The 23,243-nt window shown below is 35.1% G+C and overlaps 2 protein-coding genes across 2 annotated transcripts in view; both read left to right on the top strand.

Moving 5' to 3' along the window:
- Dg (Dystroglycan) overlaps positions 1-23,243 on the top strand; it is a gene marked incomplete at its 5' end in the record, with an annotated part of 473,071 nt that overhangs the window by 198,456 nt on the left and 251,372 nt on the right.
- On the top strand, positions 552-5,711 carry LOC141483405 (uncharacterized). Its single transcript, XM_074178055.1, has 2 exons — positions 552-2,622; positions 3,019-5,711. Exons 1-2 carry the CDS (start codon positions 552-554, stop codon positions 5,709-5,711), a joined length of 4,764 nt encoding a protein of 1,587 aa, XP_074034156.1.

Genomic DNA, 23,243 nt, shown 5'->3' with positions numbered 1-23,243 from the left:
TAAGTCGTCTTTGAGGGATTTAATTTAACATTTTGTTAAGTATCATAACGGTATACAGTCCCTACTATTCCTATTACCGTTCCGTTACATGGTCCTTCGAGCCGCGATTAGAATCATTCCTGTTAAGTCAGAGTTTTCTATAAGAATTTTTTTTTTATATCATTCAAAAGGAAAAAAATTTTTTTGAACCGCTCATTTTTGAATTTCATTCTGAAAATTGCTAATTTCAAAGTGACTCTCTCAAATCTGCATAATTTTGTGAATTCCGTAGCGAAATTATAATTTCTAATAAACATAAAATTGAATTTTCGTCTCTATTTTCATATTCTTGCCAAACAGTACTTTCGTTGAAAAGTGGAAGTGTATCTACAGCGCATGACCAACTAATTATCTTGCGCTCAACATACCATTGCTCCGTCGATCGCTGAACTGCTTTTATATTTTTTGGAATTCCTCAATTCCCGCTGTCGTTTTTTGCTCGTGTTTTTATCACCTGTTACTTTCTGAGTATTCCTTTCGAATTCACTTTGTTTATTTGCTCCCATATCAAAATGGATAAGGTTAAAAAATACAAAATTTATCGTAATTCTGCTATAAATGAAATTACAGTATTGAGAGCCCTTTCAGATAGGGTTAAAACTGATAAGTCTATTCGAACTTTATTTAAAGTTAGATGCGAAGAGTTGGACTCGATAAAAGACGAGTTCACAAAACAGCATAATTGTATTATCAGTACATTGCTTACACTTCCAGATGAAGATGCCGCTCCAGAGGACGCGGTAAAAGAAGCGTTTCTTGCAGAGTTTTACGCTGTAAAGGCTGTTTATATGGAATTCATTGATGACGTGGTTAATACCACACAGGCACCTGTTTCATTTCTTCAAACGAGTACGAATTATTCTAAAGTTAAGCTTCCAAAAATAGAACTTAAAAAATTTTACGGTGAATATAAGAATTTTCCATCCTTTATCGATCATTTCAACTCAGTTATTCACAATAATGATACCTTATCGAATGTGGACAAATTCGATTATTTGATTTCTGCTTTGCAAGGTCCGGCCTCAGGAATTGTAAAGACATTGAAAGTAACAGATGAAAATTATAAAATGGCATACAATGCATTGAATAAACGTTATTCGAATCGGAGATTGTGCGCCCAAGATCTTTGGTATGAGATTGATGGAACTTCAAGAGTGAATGGTGATTGTTCTTCTTCAATCCGAAAATTATTAGATACATTCGAAGAAAATATAGCTTCTCTCAAATCTATGAATTTTCCCACAGATGAATGGGATTTTATATTGGTTATGATGCTTTTGAAACGTTTAGACGATAATACAGTCACCATATTTGAAATGAAACATTGTTCATCCGAAGTTCCAACATTTTCAGTTTTAGTTGAATTTTTGAATGACCGCTGTGTTACTCTTGATACTTTGAAAATTTCTCGTACTCAATCGAAAAAAGCTATTGGCATATCCAATACTAGAACATACAATTCTCCAGCTCGAATAACGTCTTTATTTGCGAATAAATCTCCTGCATCAAATTGTTTATTGTGTCAGGAGAGTCATTCACTTTATACATGCCCAGCTTTCGCGAATAAACTACCTTCTGAGCGTTATAACTTTTGTAAAAACAAACATCTATGCTTCAATTGTTTGAGTAGATCACATGATTTGAATAAATGCCGATCGACTGCTTGTTGTAAAAAATGTTCTTCGCGTAGTCATCATACTCTTCTACATTTCGATAAAAATCCTGCTCTGGGGGGAAGTGGTGCTACTTCATCCACAACTACTTCTGTGGAAATTATTAATGCCAATCAAGATAATTCTCCTCATCTTACCGCTACTAGTATTCTCGCTGCTTCGAATGTTACTGCCAAATCTCATAATGTTTTATTGGCAACCGCTCTTATTGATATTTCCGACAATTCAGGAAATTATCAAACCTTTCGCTGTTTAATTGATAGTGGAAGTATGAGTTCGTTTATCACGAAACGAGTTGTAATGCAATTGGGATTGCCAAAAAAAGCCTTTTCTATTGAAGTCAAAGCGTTGGGTTCGATGAAATCCTCGACTTCTGAAGGAAAAGTTTCTCTTTCGTTCAAGCCCTCATTTAAAAATGAACCGATATTCCACACTGATGCTATTATTCTTGATAAAATATGTGACAATCTTCCCAATTTCCGCATTGAATACAAATCATGGAATCATATTTTGAATTTGCAACTTGCTGATCCTAAATTTTATTGTCCAGGGAATATTGATATTCTTCTCGGGGCAGACGTCTTCTCTCAGATCATATTGAATGGAAAAATATCTGGGAAGTGTGATGAACCATATGCTCTGAATACAGTTTTAGGTTATATTTTAATAGGAAAGACCAATAACCACCCGCCTGCCATAACTTCTTCTTTTTTTTGTGAGGCTTATGAGCCTAACAATGTAGAAAAAATTCTCAAATCTTTTTGGGAAGTAGAGTCTGTTCCTGATACCCCACACAATACCTCTGATGATATTGCTTGCGAAAAAAGTTTTGTCGACAACGTAACTCGAGATGAAACCGGTCGATATATAGTTGCATTGCCCTTGAAGAATGAAACGGTCCAATACCAAGGTATTCGTGACCTTGCTGTCACTAGGTTTTTATCATTAGAACGCCGCTTAATCAAAAACTCGGAGTTATACCAGCAATATTCTGCGTTTATGAAAGAATATTTAGACCTTAATCATATGGAGCTGATCTCTAGTATGGACATTCCATCCACATGTTATTACATTCCACACCATTGTGTTTTGAAACCCGATAGCACGACTACAAAATTGCGAGTGGTATTCAATGCCTCAGCAAAGTCTTCGAATCAAATATCGCTCAATGATAATTTATACACTGGTCGAAAATTGCAACAAAATCTTTTCAATATTATCGTCAATTTCCGCATTCATCCTTACGTATTGTGTATGGATGTGACAAAAATGTATAGAATGATTCTTGTTAATCCTTCTCATCGAGATTTTCAAAGAATCATTTGGAGATTTGATCCCAAATTACCGCTACAAGATTATCGTCTTCGTACTGTAACTTACGGTATGAACTGCTCGCCCTTTCTCGCGCTCAGAACACTTGAACAATTAGTTAAAGATGAAGGTGGTACTTTTCCGCTCGCTTCACTCGCACTCAGTTCCACCTGCTACATTGACGACTTCGTGATGTCTATTCCTACCTTTGAAAAGGCTCACCAACTCAAAACTGAAATTATTACCTTATTACGAAGAGGAGGCTTCGAACTTCGAAAGTGGTCTAGCAATGACCTTTCTTTGCTCTCTGATTTGCCTCCCTCTTATTTGTCCAACGAACCGCACACGTTTTCTGAAGATATCGATTCTTGTCTGAAAATTTTGGGATTGCGTTGGAATCCTTCTGCTGATTGTTTTTCTTTTATTGTCTCTGCAATTCCAAATCGTCCTTGTACTAAACGAACAATTTTATCCGAATTAGCTCGCATATATGATCCCTTAGGATTCATTTCTCCAGTTACATTTTTTTGCAAACATCTCATTCAACAACTATGGTTGTCCGGTATTGGTTGGGATGATATTCCCAATAATGAAATTATTCGTATCTGGAATCAGTATCAAACTGATCTACCCATTTTATCCAGTCTCAAAATTCCGCGTATGTTCACAAACTCCCAAGCAATCGCTTATGAAATTCACGGATTTAGCGATGCATCTGAGAAAGGATATGCTTGTGTTATTTATCTGCGTTCTTTTGATGCCAATGGAGTGAATCATGTTAGCGTCGTATGTGGAAAGTCCAAAGTTGCACCAACTAAGAAAATTACTATTCCGCGTTTGGAGTTATGTGCAGCCGTTTTATTAACGAAGCTGATTTCATCAATCATTTATCTTATTACACCCCAATTAAATCTGAAACGTGTTTACTGTTGGTCCGACTCCCAAATAGTGTTATATTGGATTAAGGGTCATCCACACCGTTGGAAGACATTTGTATCAAATCGTGTGACATTCATCAGGGAGAAAGTCGCTCCTGAACATTGGTATTACGTAGATACCACCAATAATCCGGCGGATGCTGCTTCCAGAGGTTTGTTACCCCGTCAGATGATATCACATTCTATGTGGTTCACCGGTCCGCCTTTCCTTAAAAAACAAGATGAATGGCCTGATTCGCCTTCTCTGCCCCTTGCACCCCCGGTGGAGGAGGAAAAATCAATTCCAGTATTTTTAACCTCTAGTACTGACCATGTCATTGATATTTTATTAGAAACGCATTCTTGTTTCAAATCGCTACAAAATGTTCTAGTTTACTTGCTACGTTTTATCAACAATTCGAGAAAACCTTCTCAAAAATTCTTAGGCTCAATTTTGCCTTGCGAGCGCCACAACGCTCTTGTTAGACTTGTTCGACATGTCCAAAGTGTACATTTTTCTGTAGAAATCGAAAGTAAACGTTTTTCTAAACCTTTGAGAAAACTTCAAGTTTTTTTGGATTCTGAGGGAATTTTACGTGTTGGAGGTCGTCTGAAACATGCCTCCCTCTCCCATTCTGCCAAATATCCTATGTTGCTTCCACGTTCAAGTCGTTTGACTATACTTTTGATCAAATATTTTCATGAGAAGTTTTTTCATGCAGGTTTTCGCACGACTCATTTCCTTCTGTCGCAACAATTTTGGATTTTATCTCCAAAAAGAGCTATCAATTCAGTTCTCTCTCAATGTATTCCATGCTGGAAACAAAATCCTAGGACTTTTCAACCCCTCATGGGGAATTTGCCTATTTCTCGAGTTTCTCAAGTTAAACCATTTTCTCACTCAGGTGTCGATTATGGGGGACCCTTTTCGATAACTCTCAGTCGCCATCGTGGTGTGAAAACAATAAAAGCATATTTATGCATTTTTGTTTGTTTCGCTACCAAGGCGGTTCATCTTGAACTTGCCAGCGATCTCTCTACTGACAGTTTTTTAGCAGCTTTGCAAAGGTTTATTGCACGTCGTGGACGTGTATCCCATATTTATAGCGACTGTGGCACCAATTTCTTAGGTGCCCAGCGTCAATTACTCCGTTTGCTCGAATCTTCAGCTTCTCACGAGAATATTGTTTTTCATCCTACTCCGGCAAGTGCACCTCATTTCAATGGGTTATGCGAAGCCGGAGTAAAGAGCGTTAAATCACATTTGGCTCGTGTTATCGGCCAACAAATCCTCACCTACGAAGAATTTTATACCGTGTTAACATTAATTGAATCCATCTTGAATTCCCGACCCTTAACGCCCATGAGCGCCGATGTTGATGGTCTCAACACTCTCACTCCCGGCCATTTTTTAACTATGGAACCTGTCTCCAGTCTACCGCTGCCTGATTATTCTGATGTACCGCTAAATCGTTTAACGAGATGGCAACTATTACAACGCCTACATCGGGATTTCTGGCATAGGTGGCATAAAGAATATTTGCACACTTTGCAGCAAAGAGGTAGGTGGTTGAGTGGCGGTACTTCCCCTCGCATCGGTACTCTTGTACTTATCAAAACTGATAACCTTCCCCCATGCAAGTGGTCGCTCGGTCGTATCTCCAAATTGCATTTTGGTGATGATCAAGTCGCGAGGGTAGCAACAATTAGAACAACGCATGGTACCTTGAAGCGCCCCCTGGTCAAGTTGTGTCCACTTCCACTTGAATAGTACACGACTTTTCACTTTTCTTTTCAGCATTTTTGTTTTATTTGATGTTTTGAATATTTATTATTAATTTTATTCAGTTATATATTAGAAAATGCCTTCTGCATTTTGCGGGCCAGTAAATGTTGCGGAACGGCTAACATACTCATTTTTATTTTCTTAATTTTGCCTCACCCTGTACCCTCAAAACGACTTCATTATGATTGCGCCCTCTGTGGTGTGTTGGAGCGATGAAAAGGGACGAACAGTGTTGTTGTATTGTTCTTCTATGTGGTTGATTGTCCGCCATTCTCGACTGCCCAGTTCAACTGTGAATATTCGTTTTTTTTTGCTGATAATATTTATGTTTATCACACCGCATAATATCGTGCTTCTTGATACACGGACTAGCTTCGACCACAAGAACTGGTACCAATCTCAGGACTCTGATGAGACAGCCGCAATCCACTCAAGGTAAGTCGTCTTTGAGGGATTTAATTTAACATTTTGTTAAGTATCATAACGGTATACAGTCCCTACTATTCCTATTACCGTTCCGTTACATATTGAGTATAGAATAAAGAAAATAACTTTCGTCTAATTTCTACTAAGTTTATTATTTGTTATGACCGGTTTTGGTTTATTAGACCATTTTCAAGTAGAAATTAAACAAAAGTGATTTTCTTTATTCTATATTCAACTTCATGTTGTTGGATTAATATAAGAATGTAGGCTTTCACGGCTGGCGTTAATGTTTTGGTTGCCTTGTCAATGGGTTAGTGAGGATTGAAATTTGTTCAAATATTTTTCAATTTCACACACTGTTTTCATTATAAAAATACAAGTTACTGTTAGAGTTCCATGAATGGTAAAGAGTAATCTACAAGAGTCTGTACATTTTCATTTGCACATATATCTTACGACTCGTTTTTGCAAAATTAAAATATTTTGTAGTAGATAATGACTACATATGGCCTAAAATGGAATTCCATATCTCAGGTGAGATTCCACCAGAGAAAAATTAAAAGTCTTAGCTGCTCTTAAACCAAGTTCACTTGCGACTACTCTGACTGCATTACAACTAGAGGACACTCTGTTACACAAGGCATAAATATGGTCTAAATGTGTTCAGTCCCTACAAGTGTGAAACAGTGATGAGATTTACAGTCGATACTTAACAGGAAAAGTATAGTGCCGAATATTTCCTCGTGATCAATATGTTCCAAAAGTTTCTGTAATTTCAAACTCTTGTCTAGGGAAGGAAAAGCAATGAAATTTTTACACACACTAAGATCTCAGAGCCTTCAGACGTTACTTATTTTCTCAAAAATAAAATGTATGGCAGGAAATAGTATATGCATACCTGCTAAATTGCGCCAATTTACATGAAGCAAGGATTCTAAATTGGGCCAATTTACATGTAGCAAGGGTTCTAAATTGGGCCAATTTACATGTAGCAGGTGTTGATGATATGTAAAAACAATACTTATATTTCCTCAACTTTCAGTGCTGATTTTTACGCATGTTTTAGAAAATATTTTTGATTCAAATAAAGAGTGCTGCGAGAAAAAGTGAAAAATATATGACGCAGGAATCGCACAAGTGACGTGTGAAACGGCACAAGTGTGTACAAATTTTGAGTAAACTTGATTTCCTGACGGAAAAAATGAGCATTGAAAGTATTCAAAAATTGAGAACTATCTTTGAGCTCCAATTGTGATTCATCAAATGATTTCACCAAAATTCTGATATAATCAAAAAATTGCTTCGTTCTCCCTCATCTTCAAAAATATGGTGTAGAATGCTCCAAATTCCTGATAAAAATATCGAGAGGATGCTGTCGATGAATTCTAGCCATCTTCCATGTGTTTCTATTTAACTATAAAGTAACAACATGACAACAACTTGACTTCTCTCCATTTTCATTTTTCACTATGCCTACGTTTCGACTTGAAACATAGAACATCATCTGAGTCGTACAGTAACCGTGTACGTGTTAATGGGTTTCGGTCGATTTGGTTTATTTTCAGTTTCAACCAAAGTTGAACAGTGCCAATTAAAACCGTCCAAACCGTCCAAAACATGCCTTATAGATATCAAATTGAGAATATTATTACGGAAAGTTACTGCCAATACTGCTGTCAGTAGGTAACTGTTATATTTATAAATCATATAGGGTCTTCCAACAGGGATTTCCGAACTTTGACAATTGACAACGGCCATCTTGTTGAAGCTACATCTGTCAAATTAGTTATTATATATTCAGTATGTTTTTCAAAATCACCATGAACGGATATAGTATTCAATAACACGTGGAAATAGTGTGTTCTGTTTGGGCAAATTTCTTCCTTTCGAAACGACTATTCGCAATGTGGTGGATAAATTTGAGTCCACTAGTTCAGTAAACGATCGACCAATAACCGTACTTCGACAAAATGCAAGATCTGCCCAAAACATCTCCGCTGTCTGTGAGAGTGTGCAGAAGAATGTGAAGCAGCCTATTTTGCGTCACAGCCCACATTTTTCAGCATGACTTGGGCCTGCACCCGTACAGAATTCAACTGACCCAGTAACTGAAGGTAAACGGCAATGGACAACGACGTGTGTTCGCTGAATGGGCTCTGGAGCAGTTGGCAACTGACCCTAATTTTCATCGAAAAATCATTTTTAGCGATGAGGCCCATTTCTGGATGAATGGGTAAGTGAATAATCAAAATTATCGAATTTGGGACGATACCAATCCACATGAGATTCAAGAGCGTCCAATGCATTTCGAAAAATTCACTGTTAGGTGTGGATTTTTGGCTGACGGCGTCATCAGTTCATATTTATTCGAGATCGACGTTGGCCAGACCGTCACTTTCAACGGTGAGTACTATAGGTCGATGATTACCAACTTCTTTTGACCTGAATTGGATGATCTGGAAACCAACGACATGTAGTCTCAACAGGAAAGCGCTACGTGCCGCACAGCCAATGCTACATTGAATACTCTCTACGAGCGATTTGAAGGCATAGTCATCCCACGTGGAGGTGATTTGAACTGACCACCGAGATTGTGCAATTTGACCCTGTTGGACTTTTTCTTGTGGGGTTTTCTTAAGTCGCAGGGGTATGCAAATACGCCACAAAACACAGCGGTTCTCGAAGCCAACATAATCCATGTCATGGGTCAAATTCAGCCTGATTCATACGCAAGAGTCTTTCAAACGAATGAAAAATTTCGATAATATCTCACACACCCTTAGTTTTATTTCAATTCAAACATAGGAAGCGTTTAATGAAAGATTTTATACAAAATAATGTGGGGATCTTTTTTTACAGTTTGTGTCTGAAAGTTACTTCTTTGCATGATCTGCACATCTTTGTGAAGAGTTCATTTTTGAAATTTATTGCTTTCATGTTTTCTTTGTGAGAATTTTCCCATATTTTTTGTATGAAGATGGAGAAGTGGAATACTAAAACTTTTCTTTCTCAAAAATTCAACTCTTCGAAAAATATACTCCTTACACTTAAACTACATATTATAAAACAAGATCTACCAGTCTATCTGTCTCATTGAACACGATTAACTCAAAAACGAACGACATTTTTCTATTTGGTTTTCACCAATTAACGGAGTGATTCATAAAAAAGGTTTATGTGTATAATTCAATAATATTTTGTGCAAGGTGGTTTAAATTAGAAGACGATATCCGCGCAAAGTCGGGGCGGTAGTGCTTTCTGTACAAAACCTGTCATCGAGAGCTGCCCAATATCTTTGAGATATGAATAAAAAATTCATTAAATATTGTTTTTTTTTATAGGTTTAAAAAATTTTTCGATGGTACTATATGTCTATTTTTCAAGGATAGCTCATTATACTCATTTAGAAAAATGGTCACATACAATTTGGTGATTGCAAAGCTATTTAGACGATATCACGATATTTATCCTTATCAAATCAAATAAGTCGGTTACCTCAAGCTTTCATTACGGTTGTCATTTTTAATATTCAATTTGAATTGAGTGATCGCAAAATAAAAAAATTGCGAGATAAAATGAATTCAAACGACCTTACCCACACCTCAATGCGACACACGTGATTGAAAAAGGATGCAAGAGTGTTAGTTTTGTTTTACTAAGTGGATCACGCAACCCTAGGTACGTACTTATTTAAAGTTCCAAAATAAGCACAGTCATTAAATTGAACTTCTTTGGAAACATTTTAGGAATATCGTATACAATTTATTTTGGTTATTCAATTTTTAACCCCCTCTTTTTCTCGATCTTCCTACTTTCTTTCTTCTTCTGTTGAGATTGCGATCAAAAGACTAGTCTGAAATGAAAATCGATGCGTCCGTCCGTTGACTCTCAATTATAAACAACTGTTGGGAAAATAAAAGGTGGTCTGAAAATGAATTAACCTAGCTTTTCAGTGGATAACTTCTTCCCCAAACAACATTTGACTACCTCATGAAACAGCACTTCAAAGTGATTTCAAATCCATGTTCCAGCTTATCGGTGTAAACCGTAATGGATTTCTGCACTGGTCCAGCAGCAATTTCCCGAATCCTCATCTCAGTTTGGTCTCGTGTCGGACGACAGCGGATAAATTGTGTGATAAACCCTCCACTAAAACCAATTAAATTTAACAGGATCTTTACTGGAGGCAATAATGGAAACAACGAACATGCTTTCAACTTCTCTCAAAGACATGTTGGAAATGAGACAAAACTGAATTTAGTTGTATGTTTTGATACTCGCATCTTGTAGTGTGTGTTTCTGAGGTAGTTGTCTGTCTAGAGAACTGCTGAGTAATTGTTAGAGGAAATTAGAACTATTCTGATCCATAGCACTCGTTCGCTAACTGAATGAAATGATCAAGAATTGTTGTTATCATTGAAATTGGTTATTTCTTAGACAAACTGTCTTTGCAATATTATTGACCATGCTCTTTTCCTTTTCATTTACCACAATTATTGAATGACAAACAATTAACTGACATTCTTTTTTATTATTTTTCTATTTGTAGAGTAAGTATAGTTTTGAGACGTTTTTATCTGTTCAGTCGGTGTTTTGTCGGACAAATTGTCGTATTGATGCTTTGATAATTCATCATCGACCAAGACGATTAATATATCGTTCTTTCTCTATTTTTTTCTATTATTTTTTCACAAAATCTTTAAACTTTTTGACAAAAATCTCAGGAAACGGTGTAACTCAAGGTTATTCCTTAAGTTCAACGACTTTTCTGGTAGCCATCAATAATATAGAAGAATAAACTACACTTCTTGAAATTAGCCTATATGCAGATGACCTTGCGTAGTTTTAGGTATAAGAAAGAACTTCAGTACTGTACGTATTACTTACAGTAATAAGCTCCAAAGCTGGTACTCTTCATCGGGTACACTATCGAGAGTAAAGATTAAAGTTATTCGCTTGTACAAAAGTTCCTGAGAAAACTTTCCCATTACAGCACTTTGGCACCCATAACCAATAAATTGATATTCAGCACCATATGTGCTGAATATCAATTTATTGTTATAGATCCCAGTTTGATATTTGGATTCCAGGACATTGGCTGCGGATACACATCTTCACCGGCAGCAGAAGGTTGCATATCTTAATGAGTATGATTGTGAGTGAATGATTGTGAGTGAATGATTGTGAGTGAATGAGTGATTTCGAATTGGGGTCAAGTAACCAGGTTCAATTCAATGCCACGAAAACTGAGCCATCGGTTTTCTCCAAAAAGATAAATGTCTTCGAACCGGATATAATAATGTCAGGACAGACAATTCCACTATCTGCTTCGATAAGTTTGTTGAGGGTTGAAATGGGCACCAATATGTCTTGAAACAATTATGTCGCTGGAATTGCAAAGATTCCTTCTCAATAACTTAGAACACTGTTCCTAACCGGAAAACTGTACACATCTCAGCAACTTTCGATGCTTTATAAAGCTCAGATCAGACCTTCTTTGGATTATTGTTCTTATGTTTTCACGAGAGGTGTTCAAGTGACTTAACACATTTGATTCCACCAAGAGCGGTAGGGGAAACCCGGGTAGAAAGCCGGTAGATACCCCGGGCCAAGCGAATATTGCCTATAACTCCCATTGCCTTGGCCGGCCGCCGTGTTAACATAGCAACAGTCGCTAGTTGCCGCCCCGTGCGCGGTAAACACGTCGCGTCGGGACGAGTTCGCACCGCGCTACGCTAGTGATCGGACAGAGTGTGTTTTGGAAAAATAATATTAATTCACAGAGGTGAGTGTTTCGTTTATAACTATAATTCTATTTGCGACATGTTATTTGTTATGAGCAGGATTTGATATACGATTATGTAGCTGTCAGTTATTCGTAGACTACGAGTTTAGATGCTCTAGTTTTTTAGTAATTTGGTATAACCTCAAAATTGTACTTGAAGGGCAAAGTGGATACCGTATTCACTTTGCCCGGTTATGACAAGTTATACAGTTTTATGGAATTTACTTCATAGCGTTTTTTCCATTGCAGATGGTGTATAAATAAAAAAAGACAACACAAGAATCCTGGAGTAAATAAAACATTCGGTCCGCTATAAATTTGTGTTTGGCGGGAGAATCGCTTGAGGGGACGGCAAAAAAATACGGACTAGCTTATGCTACACTATATCGACATGTCATAAGTGGAATTGCATCTCCACAGTTAGGTCGATTCCGTTCTATATTCACAACTATCATTGTTGTAATGTAGCTGGTAGCTTAAATTTCTTCCACCTCTTTTAATTTTTGCTAGAAAGAAGATACAGCCAAGCCTTCTTGATGGAAGTCCGCCAGGGACTCAAGGAACGTGTACTTCCAATGGTTGGACATCAGGCGAAGTCCTGTTAATACTAGAAAACCACGAAAGTCACAAATATTATCCTGCACTTGAGTACGCAACCAAAAAAGATGTGGTGATATCATCTTTAGCAACCCATACTACCCACAAAATGCACCCCATGTTGCTGTATATGGCCCATTGAAAACGTATTTTGAAAGGGAGATCATAATGTTTCAAAAATCTCACCCCGGCCGCATCATTAACCAGTACGATGTAGCTAGATTGCTAGCACCAGCTTTTCTCAAAACTGCGGTGGCCATCAACGCAGTGCATGGATTTGGCCTGTAAACAAGCATGCTTTGGGTGATTATCATTTTGCACCTGCCGATATTCAATTTGAATACTCAGAAACTTTGCCCCCACCAAAAAGAACTAATTTGCCCGAGTCCATCATTCAAGCGTCATCTTCGAATTAATCTCACGAATTTCAGAAAAATGTTTTTTTAATGTTCCTTTAATTTTCAAGGTTCATTTATTCATGAGTTCAATTTCTTTGTTTGTAATAACTACAGTAATTGGCATTGCAGAAATAATTTTTTTTTTATATGTTACTTTAGTTTTTGATGTTTTTTTTTATTTTTAATGTTTAGTTCCATGAAAAATAATGTTGTTGTTCGCTTTGCCCTAGTTCTGAATCCACTTTACCCGGGGTGCTGGGCAAAGTGGGTATTCATGCCAATGTTGAAAACTGTCCTTATATCTAATAGTTTTATTATTATTATAAAATGATATTACATTTTGTAAGTTCATTAAATGAAGACTTAATATAAATATTCGTTTCAATTTCCCCAGTTACACGACAGTGATCAAGAGAATATTAAGGTATTCACGTTGCCCGGGTTTCCCGAACGTATCAGGAATACGCGACGGACTGAGGCTGCTCATCGTTTTGAAGTTCAACTCATTACACTTCGAACTTCACCGTTTAAAAACTTTTTCATGTGGAGAACTGCGTTTACGTGGAATAAACTTCCTGAAAACGTTTTTCCTAAGGTATTATACTAAACGTGAATCGCTACTTTTGCACAGGCACCAGCTCCTAGAGCGCCTTACGGATTTTCCTGTAGTTGTTGTGTTATACTTCATCAAATGCAGTCTCAGTCAATTTAAAGAAAAAAATAATTTAATACGCACCAAAGATTATAACAAATTTGAGATTTATGTTTGTTCAGTATTTATTTTCATTGTGAAATTGAAGTAGATTAATAACATTTAATAATTATTGAATATAATTTCTTCATTTATATCAATTCAACTCGAATATGGATTGATGTTTGCTTACAATTTATCTCAATTGGTTTTGGGGGGTCTCAGAGAGCCCATAGAATATATGTTGGACAAGTTGTCATAAATAATCAACACAAGAAGGTAGTACGAGTATTCTTTCAATACTTCATTACTGCTATCAATATACTTATTTTTTTCAAGAAAAGTTTTACACATTACGCTATTTACCCATTTTGTGAACTTTGAAAGTGCTGTTAGACTTTGAGTTATTGGTTGCTTTCAACCATTTGGATGAAGTGTAAGAAGCCTTGGGGGCCCCCACATTCAGCATCAGAGAAAAGTTTACATCAAACAACGGTCAGCCGTATTTTGGGAAATGATAGGATTCATATCTTGAACATTGGCAAATATACGTTTTTAATAGGCTTCATCAAATGAAAATAATGGAGTTTTTCCAACACTTTCGGATATACCGGAAGATGGAAAGAACTTTCTCAATTCAAATATAACACCCTGTGTACGTGAGTGTATGTTATATACCCTATACCAAAAATGAACCATTCTCTAGATATTCATTTGTTTTCTCCAGTGATTCCCTCAGGAAGTTCAGTTTGATAGAATACATAACTAAGCTATTATTGATTTATCGGAATACTTCATTCATCTTGTAAGTGTAACATTTTCAAAATACGGTGTTCGGAATCAATGACTAATTCTGAAAGTATAAAAATGGGGTAAAACCCGGTTTTTTCAAATGGAACAATCTGTAGTTCAGAATAGTTTTTGTATCCTGAGATGATTTCGATTTTTTTTTATGAAACATTTTCTATGTCAAAAATTGTTCATGAGATATTTCAGTTTTTCTTGAAAAAATAAAACATGCGCATGTCCACCATAAAACTAAGGGCTACGAAACCTACATTTCGAACAGTTACAGAACGTTTATTATAGCTATTAATTTGCCGTCATGGTTTTTATTGAAGACATTAAAGAGCAAAAATTCAAATATATTGCGCTCGAAGAGCCAACATTTCTTTAGCCCTCCTCTTTTTCCCCTCACGGCGCATGTTTGACCTCGAATTTTAGTGCTCTACGAGGACAGTGAAGACACTACGAGATATTCATGCATCTTTCCTTCAGTCGTCTAGATTGTCGCTATAAAAATATGGAGAATTTCGAGGAAAAATTGAATTATGCTATTCAACAACACCCTATATCGTTTGTCCAATGAATTATATTACGATGTAAAAGTAAAAGAAAATGATCGCCAGAAGATAAGTGAGAAAACAGAAACAACTGGTAAGAATAAGATTGTTGTATTTAATTATTTATTAAGTACCAATTATATGTTATAGTTTAACATCTAAGTATAAACGACTTGAAAAGTACAAAATAATAGTATCGACCTATTAAATACGGGAGGGGAAATATGAAGAGGAACTGAGCAGGAAGGAAAGGAAGAAGGTGGAGGAACTGGAGGCCGCATCTCGTCCTGCCTCTGTGTGCGAAGGAGGCAAGGACAGGCAAAGAACAGGTCACTTCCCTTCATGTTCCCGTCCTATCGCAGTGTGCTTATACTGACAATCAGCTTACAGCAACGGGTCACATTTTTTCAGTCCTGTTTTTTTTTATTTGGCTTGCATACGGCAAAGCCACCCTTTCATATTTATATTACAAACGATAAAGCTATACTTTGGTATTAATTTTCGATTTATTAAGTTCAATGAGATTTTTTTGCTCAATTTTTATTTTATGGTAATTTTATTTCAATTTTTTTTGCTGAATATATTTGTTATTTTCAGCTATTCTTTTTATTTTGTTATTTCAGAGATTTCATATCATATCATATTAGACAATGGAAATCCAAACTAATGAAATTCACCATGAAATATTGTCAACCACCTTCAAACAATTGAGATTTATGTTTCAAAATCCTGATGGCGATTCTATATGTGAGCTATTTTAGAATGAAATTACAAATTAGTATTCGGATACATGACGTTCAGTTGTTGAGTTCATCAGAGTTAATAAATTTCATCTTCTTCGCACTAACATCACGAAGAACTTAATGGGAAATGTGATTCAGCTGTTATTCTGTTTGGTGACACTGATGGTCTAGAGTCTAGAGGATAGGAGAGACGGGTACAAATCCCGATCGGGTCATATTTATGTTATTCTGTTTGGTAACTCTGATAGTGTAATTGGTAATTACACCAGTCTAGAGGACAGAAGAGCCGGGTTTGAATCCCAATCGGGTCATATTTCTTCAATTCAGTTTTTTAATGAAATGAATGAAATCACTTTCGTCTAATTTCCTAGTTATTTTATTTTTATGACCGGTTTCGGATGTTATCCCATTATCAAGTATAAAAACTAACTAATAATGATAATGGGATAAAACCCGAAACCAGTCGCAAAAATAAAATATCTAGTGAAAATTAAACAAAATTGTTTCCATCCATTTCATTGAAGTGATCATAAATTTCCACAAAATAAATAAGTCATCAATTACACAAGTTCAGTTTTTATATCTTTCATTTTTACATACCGCATATTCACCGTTTATATTACAGACGATTAAACATTTCCCTTATCTCAGATGTCAAGTTCCGAAATACTTTACATAAAAACACTCTTCGACTGCTGATAATCTAATGGAAAGGAATCTTCTTCCATATCAAAACATCTTCACTGCCATGAAAGGATATTCGCATTTTTATTTCTCAACTCACAAATAAATGTTTTCTACCCCCCTCCATTTTAAACTAATCATTACGTGTTTGACAACAGGTAGGTAATGGCTTCCGTGAGAAATTTTAAAAAATGATAACATTTTCTCTGATAAATGTGATCTCATGAATATACTCAATTGTTCAAAAACCAAAATAAGTGAATTTTCTCTCTAAATTCCCTGTAAAATCGAAATAAAAATAATATTTTCAGTAAATTTATTGTTCAACAGTTTGTTGGTTGGTAATGGATCTAGTTATATCCGTGAATCAACAACTACTTGCTTTAATTATAAGCTGTTATTCAGTATCTCGTAAAAATTCAAAATGAGTGAACGATTAAGAAATTTGTGCTACCCCACCAGATATTACCGAACAAGCAAATATTGCGATGAATAATTTGCTGCCAACAAAATCAAGAGAAAAATATAAATATAATTTCGAGAACTGTTTGAGTTGGAGAGAGAAGAAAAACATAACTTCTCGTTTTTTTTTCGAAAACTTGGAAACCATCGTCATTATAGGCAATTTACTCCATGTTGAGAAGTAAAAGTAGAATATTGAGAAAAATGTGGACATCGTCAAATATTCCAAATTACGTGCCTCTATAAAACGCAAATCTCATTGTTATAAACCGAAAAAATCGTCGACGCTTACTACTGAACAAATAAATCACTTCATTAAGGAAGTCCAGAAGTAGTGTTGTAAAATTTTCCTGAAATATTGGAAATATATGGAAATATTGGAAACATTGGAAAAAATATAAGGAAATAGAATATTTATTCATTAAAATACAAACCAAAACACAGAATGCTCATATTTAAACCCAAAAAAATCAAAATAATGTCAAACTTTCTCAAAAAAAAAACGAAAAAACAAAAACAGAACCACATACTCCAACACAAAGAAAAATAATTTCAAACTCATTAAAAAAAAACTCATTTTTGATGAAGAAGTTGAGCCAGAGGCATATCTTCATCGCTATCACATTCAACATCTTCATCGTGTACGTCTACTGCCTCAAAATCTTCGATAGATTCCAAAATAAAAATTGACCTATCTCCTTTTTCCATTTTTTTTTTAGGCATATTTTGATTATGGGATACATAGAGTAGTTTGGCAGCTCTGTCATTAGTAAGTCTATTTCTCTTTTTCGAATGAAAGTGACTGTAAACGCTAAAACTGCGTTCCGTTGCTGCCGAAGATGCTGACATCATCAAAATTCGTGTCGCTATTTGTGATAGTGAAGATAAAGAACACAGTCCTTTTCACCAGGAGAGTGGGTTATCAAAGGTACTTTTTCATATAAAGTTGTTTCCAAATAATTGCCACTCTTACAACGGTAATTTGCTATGTCATCTATTATGTCTTGCTCGTTTATACTGAGCTTGGCTTTTATTAATTATGCACTCTATGGCTACAATAATTTGTGTTTCATCAAGTTCAGAACCTTGTGATTTTGGATTAAGTAATTCTGCCGCATAATGTATAGGCTTAATAACAAACTTTTCTCTTTAGTCATGAAACTCTAGCAATTCAAAATTCTCTTTATCATTAAGTGGGAACAATTCTACAACTGTCAGCCATTTGCCAATAGGTTAGGCTGGAAATTTGACCCTAAAATATTTCATATTCAATATCCACTGTTTAACATTTTCAATAATAATTTGTGTTGCTTCTTGGCTAACTGCAACTACTTGTAAACTGAGCCTAGTATTGTATACACTGTTCAGAATTGAAGACCAATGAGTTTTTACGGTCAATAGTATGGCACCTGCATTTGGCTCTACATTTTTATTTTCTGTTTGTTTTATCCGCAAAAGTTCATACAAAACTTGTTTATTCTCAATCTCTTTTGCAATATCTGTAACTTTATCAATCAGAGTCGATATAGTAATAATTTTAAGCAAATCATTTCATAACAAATTAGGACCATGGGAAAGACAATCATATGGAATATTACCATATTTTTCCTTCAGTTCAATTACAGCAAGTTGCATATTTTTTGCATTATCTGATACGTATCCAAAGAATTTATGTGATCCGTATTTTTCAATTATCTTACCCATTTCTTCAGCTATATACTGTGCAGTATGTCTTTGCAACTTAGTTGCAAACTAATGAATCTTTCATATTTGAAAATTCTTCTATTGTGAGTCTATGGCTTAATAAAAATCAAATTCGAATTGTTTGGAACAAAAATTTAATATTTTATTAACATTTTTTAATGTTTCCAATATTTCCAACGGAAATATTTCCATTTACAACACTATCCAGATGGCAAATATTTGTTGTCGAAGGTAACACAACTCCGCTTTTCTCTTCTATTAATTTTTCATGAACTTTTTGCAACAATTTTCAAAATACTGAGACGCAACATAAAGGTTAAAACTAAATTATTGAACCTCACCAGCCAATAGTCAATCATATTTCATTCGCTAGACGCCTTCAAAGCATACTTTTGTTAATTTTATGAATTATAACAAAATGATTCGAAAATATTTCACAGACCAAAAAATACCTATTTGCACTTGTATTTGACATGATTTTATTATTTAAACCTCCTCAAATGTATTTATCCACCCACAAAGTGAATATCAATCATGATTACTACTCATATCACAATCAGACATCATAGTGGTACTCGCCAGAGTAGTTTAGCAGTAACACGTTTATAAATTGCATATAAGGGTAGTGGTGAAATGAAATGATACAAGAATTTAAATTTATTTCAAGGTTGCAAGGATTATTGCTATTTCTGGAGTATGTCGAAAAAAATAACACAATATAAAAAGAACATATTAACTAAAATCAAAAATTCGAAACATTGAATTATTGTAAAATATAACTATAAATGTACATAATTATAACAAAAATAAACCCTGATGAAATGATTTGTAGGAAATATTGTCACCAATTTTTTAATCATTCATGACTGATTGACTGACTGAATGATTTAATTATTCAAAGCCAACAAATATATTGTACCAATTCTTTTTTCGGTCAGTCTTAGAAAAAGTATAGTACGCACCTCGAGGATAAGGCCAATTACGTTCACTCGCGAATTATCGCACTCTGCTAACGCCTCGTGCTCACAATTTTTCGCTCGTGGGTAATTGGCTTCTTATCCTACTCGGTACGTAATATACTATTATCGAATGTGTGCTATTTAATGAGAGAATCAATTTATATAGGATATTTTTTGTTTCGCTTAATTTATATCTTCGATTGTTCCCAATCAGTTTCAACTTGTTCTTTATTTCTTCTAAAACTTTAATGGCACGGAGAATTTATACATTCATCAATTAACTATGCAGACATTTTCATCTTACCTGCTCCATTCATCCATTCATAAATGTCTGGAATAATGAAACAAAAGCCAATGAAAGGGATTTAAGATATTCCTTGCTTGCCAAGAAGTTGCAACTTCAATAAGGAAACCACATTTCTCAACCTTCATTATGCAATAAATATAAGATCTTTATGCAGAACAGTCTGGAATTTTATGCTCCAGGGAAATTTTATTGCCAGTGTGGAATGCATATAAATGAAAGTTTAGGTACATTATAAAGATTTTAAAAAACTGAATGATATTTCCATACTTTTCATTTTTTTCTTTCCAATGCAGAAGGTAGAGATTGTTCCCAAATATAATTAGCTAGCTATTTGAAATTGAAATTAGTTAGCTTTCTTCATCTTTTTTTAATTATAATTCAAAATCTTGTAGTTGCAATCAGTCAGATTTAAATCACAATGCTGTATATAATGGATTGCTACTGAAGTTGCTTCCAAAATTTTTCTTCGAAGTTTTTGGTACAGCTTTATTTTGTTCACCAATGAATGAACCCAACTAAACTCTCCTAGAACTATTAATGGCGACTATCACTTTGTATTTTCAAACTTTGGAAAAAAGTTGTTCGACATCCTGACTTTTTTATCTCAATCTCAATTTTCCTGTATGTAAGTAGTTGTTTCTTCATGCTTTGGAGCCAAATATTATCCTGAGTTTTCGATTTTGGTATCTGGTATCATATTCGGCATTTATCTTGTACTATTTTTTAACGTTGATTTGTACTCATAGATTAAGCAATTACTTTGACCTGGAATGAGAATGCGTCCATTGAAAAGTTACATTTAGGGTTCCGTCTTTCAGAGGATGCAATTTTATTTTTTTAATGTGTTGTGGGGCTAGTATGAGTTGAAGTTCAAGTTTGTGAGGTCGCAACCCTTGCCCTGGGCCGCCATCTTGGAAAAAAAAGTGCAATGGGTTTTCGCACTGTATTACAGAATTGCTTACACCAGTAGTGTTACTCTTATCGGAACCTTTGATGTTTGTGTCTCATAGTTTCATTTTTTTAGTACCACTGCACATCCATAATTTCGTATCACGAGCGGATTTGTTAGCTTTTGACATTTTGTACACTGCTCAACAAGTAATTGATATAAACTGCTCGACAGTAAAATAACTTTCATGTAATGTAGAAATTATGAAACGCTTTGAATGTTTTATTCAAATTGTTCCATGTTTTTACTCGCTCATTGTCTGTTTGGTTCAAATTTCGCAATCGATTTGAAAATAGATTATCGAGGAGCTTAACTTGAAACTTCAAACATAGCTCAGAACTTGATGAAAATGCAATAACTGTATATGATATAAAACGTATGAAATCGTGTCGGAGAGTTTATAATGAATTAAAATATAATGAATTATAATATATGAAAATAATTGATTTGGTTGTCCAGCCGGTTGTTCTGAGATGTAACAGCATTGAAACATACACGTACGCAGGTGGTTATTCTCAACTGAATAATACTTATTGCTTTTCTACCAGAACCCACTGCAAGTGTTTTCCTTGAAAAACATTGCACAAATAGATGCCAGATTTGCCTGCAGGTGGTTACCCTGCCCAAAAGTGTGATCGGACGAAGCGAACAGAAGTTTAGAGCGAGGTATAAGTTAGTGAAGATAGAAAATGAGAGTTACGTTTCGTATATTACTGTAGGGGCAAAAGAGAGAGAGAGAGAGGTGCGAGAACACATTTACGGCCGAGTAGACCCAGAAGAATTCTGAGAAAACTATCATACGTTGCCACTAATTTTAACCCTCACAATGAAATATTTTTTGAGTCCATGAAACAACAATCGATGTTGCAAACCTTGTATGTGGCATAATATTGCATACAGAAAGTAACATAGTAAAAAATAATTATCAAATTCATCAATGCCCATATCACAATTATAATACTCAAACTATAAATATTAATGTAATATGCACGAAAGAAAAAAATTATATTTATAAATGTTGCCAAAAGCGGCAAATTACATGAAAAATTTCATGATTCGATCATGCGCTCTGTGACTTGATACAAAAAAGTGGGGATAGTGATTTTACTGGGACTTATAAGCTTTCTTCTGTATCCCTACACAAAATTTTAGACACTCTTTGTGGCAAATGCAATCGTCTACAACTGTATTCCCATTACTTCTTATCGTTAAACGAAAATTGAAAAAAAATAAACAAAAATATTCCTTCTAACATATATACAGAGCTGGTTTGGGTTCAATAAAGCTGAGTGTTTTGTATGTCACCGAGTACTACTGTATTAAATAGTCACGTTTTTAATTTCAACCTCACACGCAATCAATTATTATTACTAGACAAAAATGAGAAATAAAGAGGTCGTCACCTTTTCATCATCGCCGTTCCTTTTTTAAATAGGTCAACGACAAGCAATAAACTAAACGAGCCAACATTCGAATGGCACGTTCTATACCAAATTAATCGCATTAAAGTATATCCTGATCGTGTGATTGTGGCTCGCAAAACTGTTTGTTCGAGAAGTGTCTTTGGAGTATCACACACAAGAGGAAGAGAGAAATCTCCATGAAATATTTTCAGAATACTTGTCACATCAACTCGCCGAATTAGTGTTATCGCAACGTTCGAATGTCAACACATCATGCTTTATTGAACTTTGGAGGGTGTACATTTATTGAATGGCTCGAATACTCTTGTCAAAATGTCCACCCTTGTTTGACTTATTGGAGCATTTTATGTCGAATGATTTCATTGCAAATATGAGTGTGGTGAAGTTATAAAGTTGGTTGGAATAGACGAACTACTGGAGAAATTAAAGGTTGGGATTGAACTAGTCTTTGTGGTACAGAAACCCATATAATGTTAAAGTGTTTGTTATTTTATACTCATTAAAGTGTAGGTGTAAACGAAGAAAAATAATTGAGTTGCGAATACCTTTTTTTTTCTATTGAAAAATCCTGTATGTAATGTTTTCTTATACCAACTGAAAAATATATTTCAACCAATGGCGTTTTCTACTTTTGTACATTGAAAACTCAAGCTTTCTTTCAATATATTTTTGTGTCAGTTATGCTAGAACACTTCCCAACAAGATCAGGATACCTGAATGGTGAATGAATAGGGCCAACCCACTCATTCATCAATGAAAAGTGCACCAGAAAGTAACACGCACCTCTACAAAAAATCGTTCAGAAAGATAAAAACATGGAACTTCCTTATGCTAACACTTTATGTCTAGTTGTCTGTCTTCTAACATTATTCAACATATCAGGCGTGACCGACCTAATCGCAAGCGTTATTCGTTATTTTAAGTCATTCAAATATGAAGGTTTAGTTAGTAGTGTAACAAAGAGACTTCTGGCGCAAAATCCCATGTATTTTCTTATGGAGCTAAACTTTCTGCAATTTTTGGTTCAAACAGGAGTGGGGGAAAC

This window comes from Leptinotarsa decemlineata, unplaced genomic scaffold (genome assembly GCF_025532065.1).
Source record: "Leptinotarsa decemlineata unplaced genomic scaffold, Ldec_3_MD MMD2_tig00003348_RagTag_RagTag, whole genome shotgun sequence".
Taxonomy (NCBI): Eukaryota; Metazoa; Arthropoda; class Insecta; order Coleoptera; family Chrysomelidae; genus Leptinotarsa; species Leptinotarsa decemlineata.
Note: the sequence above shows the minus strand (reverse complement) of the source record. Positions and strands in the feature narration are given on the sequence as shown.

Excerpts from the sequence above, each read along its gene's own strand:
- LOC141483405 (XM_074178055.1), top strand. The coding sequence starts at position 552 with ATGGATAAGGTTAAAAAATACAAAATTTATCGTAATTCTGCTATAAAT. Across the intron at positions 2,623-3,018 it reads TGAAACGGTCCAATACCAAG|ATTTTCAAAGAATCATTTGG; the intron begins GTATTCGTGACC and ends CTTCTCATCGAG.